Source organism: Cricetulus griseus, chromosome 4, assembly GCF_003668045.3.
Source record: "Cricetulus griseus strain 17A/GY chromosome 4, alternate assembly CriGri-PICRH-1.0, whole genome shotgun sequence".
NCBI classification, from domain to species: domain Eukaryota; kingdom Metazoa; phylum Chordata; class Mammalia; order Rodentia; family Cricetidae; genus Cricetulus; species Cricetulus griseus.
In genome coordinates this window covers 93,321,687-93,337,443 of record NC_048597.1, presented here as the reverse complement: position 1 = coordinate 93,337,443, position 15,757 = coordinate 93,321,687, and the positions used below count along the sequence as shown (strand labels likewise).

At 48.6% G+C, this 15,757-nt stretch overlaps 1 protein-coding gene across 1 annotated transcript in view; it reads left to right on the top strand.

The window, feature by feature from the left end:
• Positions 1–3,459, top strand: part of LOC113835669 — a 50,837-nt gene extending 47,378 nt beyond the window's left edge. Inside the window, exons 6-7 of the mRNA XM_035444170.1 lie at positions 432–2,390; positions 2,877–3,459. Of these exons, the coding sequence (XP_035300061.1) occupies positions 432–2,390; positions 2,877–3,223 (2,306 nt within the window). The 3' untranslated portion in view covers positions 3,224–3,459. The remainder of the gene's footprint in view (positions 1–431; positions 2,391–2,876) is intronic.
• The last annotated feature ends 12,298 nt before the right edge of the window (positions 3,460–15,757 follow it).

Below are 15,757 nucleotides of genomic sequence, written 5' to 3'. Positions count from 1 at the left end.
AGATGAATACAGACTCCATGAAAAGAGGACTAATTCGAACAATCAGGAAACCCTTGATCACTGGCTTGCGGAATTTCCCCAAGCCTGGGCTGAAACAGGAGGAATGGGCCTTGCCATCAACCAGGCCCCAATTATAGTAACCTTAAAAGCTGCCATCCTTCCTGCATCCGTCAGACAGTATCCAATGCCTAAAGAAGCCCGCGAAGGAATTCGGCCACATATTAAAAGGTTACTTGAACAAGGGATTCTGGTGCCCTGTAAATCTCCTTGGAATACACCTTTGTTGCCCGTCAGGAAGCCAGGAACCAATGACTATAGGCCAGTACAGGATCTGAGGGAGGTCAATAAAAGGATAGAGGACATACACCCTACTGTCCCCAACCCTTATAATTTGCTGAGCGGATTGCCACCCAACTATACCTGGTATACAGTCTTAGATCTTAAAGATGCCTTCTTCTGCCTCCGCCTGCATCCCACCAGCCAACCTATATTTGCCTTTGAATGGCAGGATGCCGACCTTGGAATCTCTGGGCAGCTAACTTGGACTAGGTTACCTCAAGGGTTTAAGAACAGCCCCACCCTTTTTGATGAAGCTTTACATCAGGATCTGGCAGGATTCCGGGTCCGGTACCCCGCGTTAATCCTCTTACAGTATGTAGATGACATCCTCCTGGCAGCCAAAACCAAGGAAGAATGCAAGGAAGGCACTCGAGCCCTCCTCCAGACTCTTGGGAGCCTAGGATACCGGGCATCCGCCAAGAAGGCCCAGATATGTCAGAAACAGGTGACCTATTTAGGATACAAGATAAAGGATGGACGGCGATGGCTAACGGAAGCCCGTATGCGTGCCATTTTAGACATTCCCACCCCACAAAATCCCCGCCAACTGAGAGAGTTCTTGGGAACGGCAGGCTTCTGCCGCCTATGGATCCCCGGGTTTGCCGAAATGGCGGCTCCCCTCTACCCCCTCACTCGGCCAGGGGTTGCTTTTAAATGGGAAGAGCCCCAAAAGAAAGCCTTCACCAACATCAAAAAGGCTCTCCTTGAATCACCAGCCCTGGGTCTACCGGACTTAGCTAAGCCATTTGAACTCTTTATAGATGAGAAAGGAGGCTATGCCAAGGGAGTCCTCACCCAAAAACTGGGGCCTTGGAGAAGGCCCACTGCATACCTCTCCAAGAAATTGGATCCTGTAGCATCGGGATGGCCACCCTGTCTCCGAATGATTGCCGCCATAGCCCTGCTAGTAAAAGATTCTTACAAGCTAACCTTGGGGCAGCCTTTGACCATACATGCCCCTCATGCGGTTGAGGCAGTCATCAGACAGCCTCCAGACAGATGGCTCACTAATGCCCGAATGACTCATTACCAGACTATGCTGTTGGACAAAGACCGGGTCCACTTTGGGCCTCTGGTGACTCTGAATCCAGCCACCTTGCTCCCTCTCCCAGGGGAGCCAGAGGCTCATAATTGCTTACAGGTACTGGCTGAGGCCCATGGGGCGAGACCCGACCTGACTGACCAGCCTCTACCCAGCCCGGACCACATCTGGTTCACGGATGGAAGCAGCTTTTTGCATCAAGGAAAACGAAGGGCGGGCGCAGCAGTCACCACAGAGAATCAGGTTGTCTGGGCTCAGGCACTCCCTCCCGGAACCTCTGCGCAGAGGGCAGAGCTCATTGCCCTCACGCAGGCTCTAAAATTGGCAGAAGGTAAGAGGCTCACCGTGTACACAGACAGTCGTTATGCCTTTGCCACTGCCCATATACATGGAGAAATTTACAGACGGAGGGGGCTGCTTACCTCCGAAGGGAAAGACATTAAGAATAAGGAGGAAATCCTCGCTCTCCTAAGAGCTCTTCATCTGCCCTCCGCCTTAAGTATCATACATTGCCCCGGACATCAAAAAGGGGATTCTCTTGAAGCCAGGGGCAATCGGAGGGCAGACTTGGCTGCCCGAGAGGCGGCCCTGACCACAGACACCACTAGCCTCCTGGCTCTGGAGCCCACCAACGACCGTCCCTCCCCCTCATGGGACTATGAACAAAGAGACATCCAAACCCTAGAGAAATTGGGAGCCACAAAGGAACCAAACGGGGATTGGACTTATGAAGGAAAGACTGTCATCCCCTACCGGGTAACCAAGTACCTAGTGACATTTTTACATAAGATGACACATCTGAGCTCCAAGAAGATGCGGGAGCTCCTCGAACGAGAAGAGGAATTCAATTTCCTTTTGGGGAAGAACGATATTCTAAAACAGGTAACTGAGCAATGTGATGCGTGCGCCCGAGTCAACGCATCCAGACTGAAGCTTCCTCCTGGGAACCGGGTCAGAGGCTACCGGCCCGGAACACATTGGGAGATAGATTTCACTGAGATTAAACCAGGTAAATATGGATACAAGTATCTATTAGTTTTTGTAGACACCTTTTCAGGATGGGTTGAAGCCTTTCCTACTAAACATGAAACAGCCAAGATCGTTACTAAGAAATTGCTTGAAGAAATCTTTCCACGTTATGGGATGCCTCAGGTACTGGGAACAGATAATGGGCCCGCCTTCACCTCCCAGATAAGTCAGTCAGTGGCCACCTTGTTGGGGATTGATTGGAAATTACATTGTGCTTATAGACCCCAAAGTTCAGGACAGGTAGAAAGGATGAATAGAACAATCAAGGAGACTTTAACAAAATTGTCGCTTGCAACTGGCACTAGAGACTGGGTCCTCCTACTCCCCCTAGCCCTCTATCGTGCTCGCAACACCCCTGGGCCACATGGGCTCACACCTTTTGAAATCCTGCATGGAGTACCTACTCCTATCATTAACTTTCTTGATCAAGATGTCTCAGATTTTGCTAACTCCCCTTCTCTCCAAGCTCATTTACAGGCACTACAATTAGTACAACGGGAGATTTGGAAACCCCTTGCTCAAGCTTATAAAGACCAGAGGGACCATCCCACCATCCCCCATTCCTACCAGATCGGGGACACCGTTTGGGTCCGGCGTCACCAGGCCAAGAACCTTGAACCCCACTGGAAGGGACCCTACATCGTTTTGCTTACCACTCCCACCGCACTCAAAGTAGACGGCATTGCCGCTTGGATACATGCTTCACATGTAAAGCCAGCCCGACCCACCGATTCAGCCACTACATCAGAATGGACCGCACACCGCACTCAAAATCCTTTAAAGATAAGACTCTCTCGTACACCCTCCTGTTGATTGGTTGTCTGTTTACCCCCCATGTAGCAACTAACCCCCACAGGGTTTATAATATCACCTGGAAAATAGCCAATCTAGGGACCGGGGAAATAGCCAACCTCAGCACTTATATAGGGACTCTACATGATGGGTTCCCTCCTCTCTATGTCGACCTATGTGACTTAGTAGGGTCTGATTGGGATCCCTCTGACCAGGAACCATTCCCAGGGTACGGATGCCACCACCCTGGGGGAAGGATAGGGACAAGAAGCAAGGATTTTTATGTTTGTCCTGGCCATAGACCAACTCATGACTGCGGGGGGCCACAGGAAGGGTACTGTGCAAGCTGGGGATGTGAAACCACAGGGGAGGCTTACTGGAAACCCTCTTCCTCTTGGGATTTCATCACTCTCAAACGGAGGGAGATCCCAGGGTACGCAGGGAAAGGACCATGGAGATGTGGGCAAAGAGCCTGCGGACCCTGTTATGATAGTGCCGGAGGGGGAGGTTTTCAAGGCGCCACCCCCGGAGGAAAATGCAACCCTCTCATCCTAAGGTTCACAGATGCTGGAAAAAGGACTACTTGGGATAGTCCTAAAGTCTGGGGACTCCGGCTGCACCGAGCAGGGAAAGATCCGGTGACCTTATTCTCCCTGTACAGACAAATCACTCCCCTAAGCCAACAATCAGTCGGGCCAAACACAGTAATAGCGGACCAGAGGGCCCCAACCCAATTCCAAGTCCCTGAACCCCCTACCGTTCCTAAAGCTATCACTCCTACCCCAGATGCTGTCATCTTCTCCCCCACCCCAGACGCCCTAAACATCGAGTTAACCAGAGACCCTCCAGGTACCGGAGATAGATTATTACAATTAATCCAAGGAGTTTACCAAGCCTTAAATTTTTCAGACCCCAACAAGACTCAGGAATGCTGGTTATGCCTAGTTTCCCGGCCCCCATATTATGAAGGCGTGGCAATACTGGGCAACTACTCCAACCAGACCTCAGCACCTACCAGTTGTGGAGCTGCTATGCAGCACAAGCTCACAATATCTGAGGTCTCAGGAAAGGGGCTATGCATAGGCAGGATCCCTCCCTCACATCAAGAATTATGTAACCAAGTAGAGCCATTATCTCAGGACAGCCGATACCTTGTTGCCCCTTATGGAACTTATTGGGCTTGCAGTACTGGGTTGACTCCCTGTGTCTCTACCACTGTTCTCAACACCACCATTGATTTTTGTATATTGATAGAACTTTGGCCCAAAGTCACATACCACCAACCTGAATATGTTTACAGCGTACTAGGGAAATCAACCCGATATAAGAGGGAGCCAATATCCCTTACCGTGGCCCTATTATTAGGAGGAATAACAGTGGGGGGCATAGCAGCCGGCATAGGGACCGGAACCGTTGCCCTACAGGGAATTAATCATTTTAAGCTTCTACAACAAGCCATGCACACGGACATCCAGGTACTGGAAGAGTCAGTCAGTGCACTCGAAAAATCCTTAACATCACTCTCTGAGGTGGTCCTGCAGAACAGACGAGGATTAGATTTATTATTTTTACAGGAAGGGGGGCTATGTGCTGCCCTCAAGGAAGAATGCTGCTTTTATGCAGATCATACAGGAATAGTAAGGGATAGCATGGCCAAACTTAGGGAAAGGCTAAAACAGAGGCAACAGCTATTTGAGTCTCAACAAGGATGGTTCGAAGGATGGTTCACTAAGTCCCCCTGGATCACTACTCTGGTATCTACTCTCATGGGACCTCTGATTATTCTATTATTAATCCTTATACTTGGTCCCTGCATTCTGAACAAGATAACTCAATTCATTAGAGAACGATTATCTGCCATACAAACCTTAGTTTTAACTCAACAATACCACCAGCTAAAGCAGATAGATCCAGAATATCCAGAGACCTCTGAATGAAAGATTCCATTCAGTAACAAGAGAAATGGGGGATGAAAGACCCCCACCCCCGGGCTGTAGCCTTTCTACTCTGGTCGGCAGCTGGCGGGGCGCGCGAATACATCTTTCCCTCCTTAGCACTTCCCTCCTTAGCACCTTTTGATCTCTGCAGCTGCTGGCCCTCACTCCCCGCCCCACGCAAGGCCAACCCCCGCCGGATCGCTCGGTCCCAAGGCCAGCCATCTGGACCGGCAGGAGATAAGGCCATTTCGCCTGGCTATTAAACCTTGAGAAAATGCTGATTTGATGCTTTTCGCTTCTGTACTATGCCTGTTTTCCCTTATAAAAGGACCCTCCTTCCGGGGCTCGGGGCTTGGCAAAACAGAAGCTAAGCCCCGGATATCCGTGTTATTAATAAATCCTCTTGTTCTTACATCCAAAGTTCGTGGTTTCGCTGATTCCTGGGTGTGGGTCTTCTTCCACGAAAGAACCTCTCCGGGGGTCTTTCACTATATAGCATTGGGTCACGGGATGATGCAGCAGAGAGGGAACATTGATAATGCTCAGATCACAGCCTTGACCATGAAGGAAGACACCTGGGCCAGTGCTTGTGGGTGACCTCAGAGGCAGGTTACCATCACAAGAATCAGCTCCGAGGACACCTTGATCTCTGCTGTGTGCCAAGGTCATACTCTTTGACTGCAAAGCTGGAAGGAAATATGTGAGGCTTAAAGCTGCAATATTGGTTGTCACACACTGACCTTGGGAAATGAACACTCTATCTCTGGATATGTTTATGCACGCACACATATATTTGGGGGAAGAGAATGATCACACTGAGGTGATAAAATATTCGTGTTTGAGGAATCTGCACAGATGCCCTAGAAAAGTCTGCACTACATTTACAATGTAAAGCTGAAGTTATCTCAGGGGAAAAAAGAAACAATAATACAATAGTCAGGACCTACAGCCTCCTTCTGGAGAGATGTTGCCTTTGCCACTGTCATTTCGGGAGTTTTTTTACCTTCAGGTACTGGCCCAGCACTGTGCATCTCCTCATCTGGTCTTCATGAGAACCCCTTGAGGCTGGAACTGTGAAGACAATTCAGGGCTTAAGAGCACATGCTACCTGAAACTCCAGCTCCAGGAGATCTGAAAGCCTCTCCAAGCCTCCACAGGCACTACACACATGGCACACACACACACACACACACACACACACACACACACACAACACACACAGCACACATACACATACACATGCCACACACACAGTACACATACATACACATGCCATACACACACATACATGGCACACACACATGGCATACACACGTGGCACATACATGCACACATATACATGCCACACGCACAGTACACACACAAGGCACGTATACACATGTCATACACACATACACTATATACACACATGCATGACATACCCAACATACACAACTAAAAAATAAAAATGAATCTAAAAAAATACAAGCCCACCAGGATCCTCTGAAGAAGATTTATGGCTCTGACTGTAAGATTGAAGTCTTTCAGGGACTGAAGAGCTTGAGAAACTCGCTGGGAGCTACAAGGCCAGTGTAGCTGAACCAGGGCCCTCTTAGCTTTCCCAGTGGCCAGTGCCCTTCTGGGAGAGGTCAGAGCAGGGGAGACAGCTCAGTTGGTAAAGTGCTCACTGTGCAACACTGGGGACCCAACTGTGATCCCCAGAACCCACGTAAAAAGGCAGAGGTTACAGCTTCTACTCCGGCACTGGGGAAGTGGGCCCCTAGGGCTCGAAGGCCAGCCAGCCTAGCCTAATTGGCAAGTCCCTGGTCCCAATGAGAGACCCTGCCTTAAAATTCACCACTGGAGAGTGACCTCTGGCTTCCACGTGGGAGTGTGTGTGTAAGTCCATTTACATGCTTACACACTTGTGTATGTATCTCATGGGGTCGCAGTATCGTCTCTTGGTAACTGATTATGTGTGACTCACAGGTCTCACAAGCCAGACCTCCTATCGGGACACCCTGGGACAGGATCAGTCTGCATCAAGTTGTAACAAGCCTCCCTGGGTTTGAGTGCCAAGTGCCCATCTCAGAGGATTGCTTCCAGAAGCCAACATCAACTCTGCATGCCACTCCTGCATTATTTATGAGTTTTCATTAGTATGCAAATTTCTGCCAGTTGATTGGCTTGCCCCGCATGGTTCCTCGGGTTCAATAAATCAGCAGACGCTGAGCTATCTTGTTTAGTAATTCTCTAACCATGGGCGTTCGTAGCTGCAGTGAGATCAGAAAATCCTCCACAGAGCGTAATGAAGTAGGATGGCCGCCATCTGCCTAGGATTCCTACTTCTGGAAACTCCTCAGAGGCCCAGGGAATTGCCAAGCCGGCCTGGTGTCTCTGGATCTCCAGGCAGGAGGATGAAGTTTGCACTTCAACTGGGAGTCAGATGACCTCTCTACCCAGTTCCCATCCAGGAGGTAGAGACAGGACAATCTCCAGATATCAAGTGAATGAGGCCCATTGTCTTGTTTTTCCTCAGTCTTGGGCAGTAGGCCTTTATGATGTGGGCAAAGTCACAGGGCTGCCTCTTCTGTGGAACTTTTATTTACAAGTCAGGTAGCCAGCTACAAGGATCTCAGGCCTTTGTTTTGCATCAGAGGTGGTGTTATAGGGGTGCTGCTAATGGGGGACAGTGGTGCAGGTTATGTGGCCATGTACCCAGGCAAACATTTCTGCAAAGATAGACTTCTAAGGTGGGTGTGGCTAGGTCAGGGAAACGTTTGCCATCAGCATTTAATAACTGCTCATTAACCTCGGTCCCTCAGACCATGGTCCAGGAGGCAGGGGGCTGGTCTGTCTCCTCCACAGTTGGGTCTCCCACACAGACACGGAACACAGTGTGAAATAATGAATAGATCTTGACTCCTGATATAACATCACCATGGAATCTTGGAAATCTAATTTCTCCATCTTATGTGTGTCTAGCAAATTCCACTGTACATCTCCCACAATATTTCAGAAAGACAACTGGAAGTTTTTTCCTTGTGCCTGGGTCCCCTAGCATCTAGCAGTGGCCTCTATCTGCTGGAGCCAGTCCATTTAGAAAGATCATACCTTCCTTAATTAGACTTACCAAGCCAAGGCAAAATTGGTCTCTTCCCAGGTGTTCCCAATTAACTCAAGGGCACCTCCAGTCACCTCTGGCTCCCCCTGGTCTGGGATACTGCCTGGGAGCATTGTGGAAGAAATGTAATTATATTCTGGCCACACAGAGAAATCTGAGATCTGAGCCATCTTGTTCTTTTGTTTACCACACGCAGAGTCCCAGGTAAGTGTGTGTGTGTGTGTGTGGGGCACACAACGGGAGTGGACACAAGACCAAAGTCTCCAACACTGTCCTTCCCGTTGCTTCTGTTTGAGTATATAGAGACAATTTGGCCATGGATTTGATTTGATTTTGACCAGATTGGCTTTTGAAGTGGGGACCTTTTATCTGTTCTACAGATCTCGCTCATCAGCAGCTCACCAGTGTCCCGACAAGCTGTGCTCCACCTTCACCCAGGGCAATCTTAAGGTGCAGATGGGTTCCTCTTCTGTGACTTCCATTTTTTTTTTTTTTTAGATAAAACCTCAGCGTGTGTGTGTGTGTGTGTGTGTGTGTGTGTGTGTGTGTGTGTGTGTGTGTGTGTGTGTGTGCCTGAAGACTCAGGGCTGGCTGGAGGTCAACACGGATGTCTTCCCCTATTGCTCTCCATCTTATTGTCTGAGACAGGATCTTCCTTGAGCCCAGAGTTCACTGTCTTGGCTAGACTGCATGGCTAACAAGTCCCCAAGAACTGCCTGTCTCTGCTCTCCAGCTTTGGGGATATAGGAGTGAGTGGTTGTACCTGGCTGTTATGTGGAATGCCAGGGAACTTGGGTGCTCTTGCTTGTGCCCATGGAGATGTCTCCCCGGCTGGGAATATATCTCAGTCATTGGACTGCTTGCCTAGAATGCACGATGCCATGGATTGATCCCCAGCATTGCATAAAGTGGGTATGGTGGTACGAACTTGCCATCTCAACACTAGGGAGGTGGAGTCAGGATGATCTGAAGTTCAAGGCCATCCTTGGCTACATGATAAGTTCAAGGACAGCCTTGGGCTACAAGGACCCTGTCTTAAAATAAGTCATTAAGAATTTGGAGCCAGAGAAGGGAACTGGGATCGTCATGTAATTCAATCTTGTTTGTAATTCAAATATATAAAAAATAAAAAACTAAAAAAAGAAAAAAAAAAGAATTTGGAGTCAGATGTTTATGTCTAGGCAGACAATCTGGCCATCTTTGGTGGCTGCAACTGATGGGACTCCAGCAAGTGTGACAAGATTTTGCCAGGGATTCAGAAGACTCTCAGGCTGTGGCCCTTGTAGCAGAGTGGTGGTTTGAATTAGAATGGCCCGAACAGGTTCATACATTTGAATGAGTAGTTACCAGGGAGTAGAGCTGTTCGAGAGGATTAGAAGGAACCCTGTGTTAAAATAAGTCATTAAGAAATTGGAGTCAGATGCTTATAGCAAAAGGCAATGTCTGGCTTTTGTCATTTTGTGTCACAGAGGCACACACTTTTCAGAGTCTTTGTTTCTTTTCGTGCCATTCATTCTCTCTCAACACATCTCTTGCCTCTTGCATGTTACCATAAGCAACAAGAGGAAGCTGGTATCACCCTCAGCACTGCCAGGATGCCTACAGATCACCCACATTATGTCACCTTGATACTAGAGTCACTGGAGAGGAGAGATTTCAATTAAGAACATGACTCCATAAATCAGGCTGTAGGTAAGCCTGTAGGACATTTTCTTAATTACTGATTGATGGGGGAGGACCCAGCCCATTTTGGGAGGAGCCATCCTTGGGTCCTTGTTTCTATAAGAAAGCAGGCTGAGCAAGCCAGGAGGAGCAAGACAGTAAGCAGCACCCTTCTATGGCCTCTGCTTCAGCTCCTGCTTCCAGGATCTTGCCCTGCTTGAGGTCCTGCCATGACTTCCTTCAGTGATGAACAGTGATGTGGAAGTATAAGCCAAATAAGCCCTTTCCTCCACAAATTGCTTTTTGATTATGGCATTTCATCGAAGCAATAGAAACCCTGACTAAGACAGTCTAGTAGTCACTTTCCCCATTATCTTCGTGGCAGTATCACTGTCTACCTCCTTTTTCCTGCAGCTTATTTACACACACACACTCACTCACACACACACACACACACACACACACACACACACACACACACACACACACACACACAAAGCTATGAACCGATGTCTCTGTAAGTCACCATTGGCTTCTCATGATAACAAGATCACAAGATCCACTCTCACCATGTGTGTGTTGTCAGAATCTCACAGACATTCTCCCACCCACAACCCCTCTCCGCCCCTGGAAACCCCAGGAATTGCCATCTTATTTCCATTTTACAAAGGAAGATCTGACAGGTAAGGTCCGGAGTGGACAGCCTGGGACTTGGACCTGGCTGTGTTTGGTTCCGGGGCTCTGTACTTGGATGACAAGTACATGACATGTAATTCCCATTTCACTTGACAAGAAATGGAGCTCTGTCCATTTCTTTCCTGAAGTTCATTGGTAAATAAGCTATTGGCTTACCCTGTATTTTATCTGTGTGTTTTGCTTACATGTAGATATGTGTAACATGTATGTCTCTGGTGCCCATGGAGGCCAGAAGAAGGCATCAGACCATTTAGTTGTTGGAGTTACAGAAGGTTGTGAGCTGCCATGTGGGTGCTGAAACTTGAACCCGGGTCCTAACCATTGAGCCATCTCTCCATCCCCTAGGCACAATATTGATTTTGGTTTGTTTTTCTTTTTAGGCAGGCATAAATAAAGACAGGCTTTCTGGGTGGCTGGATTGCTTTTCACATTGAGGGCTCCTCAGAGGAGCCCCTCACCCTCTCCAGCGTCACTCAGAGCTAAGCAGGAATGAGGGGGGAACTCCCAGATTCCCCTTGGGAGAGTTGGAGCAGGCTTTTCAAATGTTGAAGTCATCAGCTGCTGAAGGACAGTTGGGACAAGAGAGATGAGATGACAGTGCCAGCGGCGAAAAGGAAATTACACGGTCACAAATCCTTCGGAAATTGCTGTTTTCTCTCCTCCCCACCTTGCCAGCTTATGAAGCCTCAAGGCTCATAGCTCAATAGCATCAGGGAGGAAGGGCAGGATAAGTGGTGATGAAGGGCAAAGCTAGCTCCGCTCCAAGGATGCTGGAAAATGAGCTATGTGTCCTTGGCCCTGACCTTGGGTTAGACACATGGGACCCCCTTTCCTAAATTGCATAAAAGTGGCTAAGTTTGCTCAAGCTAGAGTCTCTGCCTGGAGGGGTTCACTATGACTTCCTGCTAGGGAGCCAGAAGAGCCAGAGTGAGGAATTGCCTGGCATTTTCTTTTCTTTCTTTCTTTCTTTCTTTCTTTCTTTCTTTCTTTCTTTCTTCCTTCCTTCCTTCCTTCCTTCCTTCCTTCCTTCTTTCTTTCTTTTCTTTCTTTCTTTTTTTTTTTTTTTTTTTTTCGAGATAGGGTTTCTCTGTGTAGTGTTGGAGCCTATCCTGGCACTCGCTCTGGAGACCAGGCTGGCCTCGAACTCACAGAGATCCTCCTGCCTCCCGAGTGCTGGGATTAAAGGTATGCGCCACCAACTCCCAGCACATTTTCTATTTATGGCAAATCTTCAGAGCAGGCCACGGGCCACCGAGGTTCTCTCCCATATGGGTTCTATGATTTGCTCCCAAGGTCATGGGGATACTGTGAATGGCTCCCATGCTAGATACTTGGCCCCTAATTGTGGTGGTTGATTTGATAGCCAACTTGACAGGATATAAAAGCATCCAAGAGACACCTGTGGGCACGGCTGTTGAGAGGATTGTCTAGATTAGATAGAAGTAGGAAGGTCCCGGGCACCATTCTCTAGGCCAGGTGCCTACCCTGCTTCCTGACTGTGAATGAGATGTGACTCATGCTATGCTCATACAAGGAACCCTGAAAGATAATGTAGCAATAGTGGTAGCATCAGCCTTGTTTATTGAACATGGCTGCCAGGTCTGGTGCCTGGAGGAACTTTGATCCAGCTGGGTGAGTTGGGCTGCAGCTGCTCTGTTTGTGCAACAGGTTGATGCTGTAACTACCTATGATGGAGTACAGACCTGGGTTAGTGTGAGTGCATAATGGAGGGAGCGCCATGTAGGTATTACTGTATGTGGAATCTTCCTTTACACTGTGTGAATATATGTTGCCATGATTGGCTTAATAAAGAAGCTGACCGACCAATAGCTGAATAGGATAAGGTTAAGTGGGCAGGAGAGTCAAACTGGGAGTCTGGAATCTCAAGCAGATGCAGAGAGAAGCAAGATGGGCATGCCCTACTGAGAAAAGGTACCAAGTCACATGGCAAAGCATATGTAAGAAATACGGGTTAATTTAAAATGTAAGAGTTAGCTAGTAACAAGCCTGAGCTATTGGCCAGGCATTTATAATTAACATTAAATCGCTCTGTTGGTTATTTGGGAAATGGTGGGAGGGAAAGAAAAGTTTGACTATAGCTGTAGTCAGGGAAACTGAGGCTCAGAGCAGCAAATAACTCACCCAGGACCACACAGCCAAGAAGCAGCTGATCCTTTGGCCTTAAACCAGTGTCTTGTTACAGTACACCTGCCTCTTCTCCCTCTGCTTAAGGGAGCCCTGACCTGGGCCCCTATTCTCTACCCCTGCCATCATGGCCCATGGGTGTTCCTCACCTACGTTCTGAACCTCAAGAGCTGCAGAAATACATTGCAGAGCTGGAGAGATACATAAAACATCAGCTTTGTGTTTCTGGCCCCATAGGTGGTGGCGGCCTTTAAATTGGTCAGGCTGTTTGGTTGTAACCGTTAGTCTTTTGCTTCTCTGCCTTGACAGCTGTCCTGATAGACTGATGGATGAGTGAGCAAGACATGTGGAGGCCGGGAAGAAAATTGGGCCCCTTAACTCACAGTACTGACAGCTCCAGAGTGCAGCCTGCTCCCCCCCCCCCCAATAAGTCTAGAGCCACCAATGGCAGTGTCCTGAGACGCACAGGGGTCAGTGGGATGGGATGGGTAGGGAGTGTGGTGGGGCCTTGGGCAGGTCCACTAAGAACAGAGCTCTTCTACACTCACCATCATGCTTGGATCCTTAAAGGTCAAGGTGTAATCGACATAAAAGGCACAGGACCATGAATACATGATGCACTGCTTTTTTTTAAAAAAAAGGATTTATTTTTACTAAAAAGAGTTGTTTTCATTGCTTTAAATTAGGTGTGTGTGAGTATGTGCACACAAGTGCCCGTAATGGCCAGAGGAGTTGGAGCCCCTGGCGCTGGGGGTACAATGGTTGAGTCCCCTGACATGGGTGCTGAGAGCCAAACTCCAGTCCCTCTCAGACAGCACACAATCTAACTGCTGCAGACCAACGTGGTTTTGTTTTTTGTCTGAAGATCTCTGGGATGGAGGTACAAAGCCTTTCTACCCACAGCAGGTCATCTCGGGCTCCTTCCCAACACGTGGCATCTCCACTCCTCCCAGCACCTGTCCTGATGGCCGGCAGGTGTTTGTCTGCTCGGTTCCTATAAATTCGATTGTATAGTTTGTGCCTGGCTTTCCCTGCTCATGTTTTTCCAATGTCCTTTTCTTTTTCTTTCTTTTCTTTTTTACTGGTGACTAACATTTCCTCATCCTCTGCCCTCCTCCCAAAGGGTACCTGCAATGCTCTTGATCTGTTTTTGTTTTTCAAAATGGTCTCTTACATTTAAATTTTTTTCATAAACATAGTCGTATCTCTCTCTTTATCATCATCTTTTTCTTTTTTTTTTTCTTTTTGAGACACATTTCCACTCTGTAGGCCAGGTTGGCCTGTAACTCACTATGCAGCCTGGTTCTCACTAACCACAGCTTGAGCACTTGACATCTTTGCTTTTTCTTTTTCACTTCCACTGTGGGTGACATGCGTATTATTGCATGATATCACTCAAAAGTGTACCCATTATAGACCCCAATACTTAATCTCATCCTCCTTTAAGGTCAAAGGCATAGAGGCCAGAGAAACTGACTCGACTATCAGCCTTCACCATGTCCTCCCGTATACTCACCAGGTGCCTTAACAGCTCCAATCATTGCCCCGATCACATGATCACTTTGGGGTCCATGAGGAGCTGGCCTTCACAGGACAAATCACCCGACAGAAGACAGTTGTTATTCATGATGGCAAGGCTACTCATTTCCTGAGGGCTGGTGTCCTCTTGTGTCTCCTTCAGAACCAAGGGGTTCTTGGATCACCTTACAGGACCAAAACAGAATCAGTGATTGACCAGACCATGCCTTGGCTAGGAGAGCTTCGCAATGCAGGCCCCTGCACCCTCCTCATCTTCCTCAACTAAAACCTAGCGCTCACATCTGTCTGCTCTCTTTACCTATTCCTCTTTCCAATGTGTCCATTGAGTAAAATCCCCTCCTCTGCTTCTCCGTTACTAGCACTCTGAGGGAGCTGCTGGTCTTTGGGGTCTTGTTAGCCTGGCTGTTTGTCCTAGAACAATTGAATGGCAACATTAGAAGCTAAAGTTCAGAAAGAGGCAGAATCCGTCCAGAGTTCTTTATCATTGTGGAAATGAGGCAGCATGGAGGCCGGTGCTGAAGTAATAGATGAGAGCTGCTTCCTGATCAGGAGAGAGAGAGAGCGAAAGAGAGAGAGAGAGAGAGAGAGAGAGAGAGAGAGAGAGAGAGAGAGGGAGAGGGAGAGGGAGGGAGGGAGAGAGAGAGGGAGAGGGAGAGAGAGAGAGAGAGAGAGAGAGAGAGAGAGGGAGAGGGAGATGGGAGGAGAGGGAGGGGAGATGAGAGAGGCGCAGAGGGATGAGAGGGATGAGGGAGAGGAGAGAGAGGGAGAGGGAGAGAGAGGCGGAAGGGAGAGAGAGAGAAGGAGAGGGAGAGGGAGATTAAGAGGGAGAGGAAGAGGGAGAGGGAGGGGGAGGGAGGTGGGAGGGGGAAAGGGAAGAGGGAGAGCAGGAGAGGGAGAGGCAGAAGGAGGAGGAGAGGGAGAGACAGGGAGAGGAGGAGAGGGAGAGAGAGGGAGAGGGAGAAAGAGGAGGAGAGGGAGAGGGAGAAGGAGAGGGAGAGGGAGAAGGAGAGGGAGAAGGAGAGGGAGAGGGAGAGGGAGAGGGACAGGGAGAGAGAGAGGGAGAGGGAGAGAGAGAGAGGAGAGAGAGGAAGAGAGAGGGAGAGAGAGAGGAGAGGAGAGGAGAGAGAGGAAGAGAGAGGGAGGAGAGGAGAGGGAGAGAGAGGGAGAGAGAGAGTGAGAGAGAGAGAGAGAGAGAGAGAGAGAGAGAGAGAGAGAGACTGGACCTGGCATGGGCTTTATTTATTTATTTATTTATTTATTTATTTATTTATTTATTTGTTTTTCCAGACAGAGTTTCTCTGTAGCTTTTCAGCCTGTCCTGGAACTCACTCTGTAGACCAGGCTGGCCCAGAACTCACAGAAATCCTCCTGCCTCTGCCTCCTGAGTGCAGGGATTAAAGGCATGCACCACCACTACCCAACTCTGGCATGGGCTTTTAAAATCTCAAAGTCTACTGGCAAGGACACACTTCT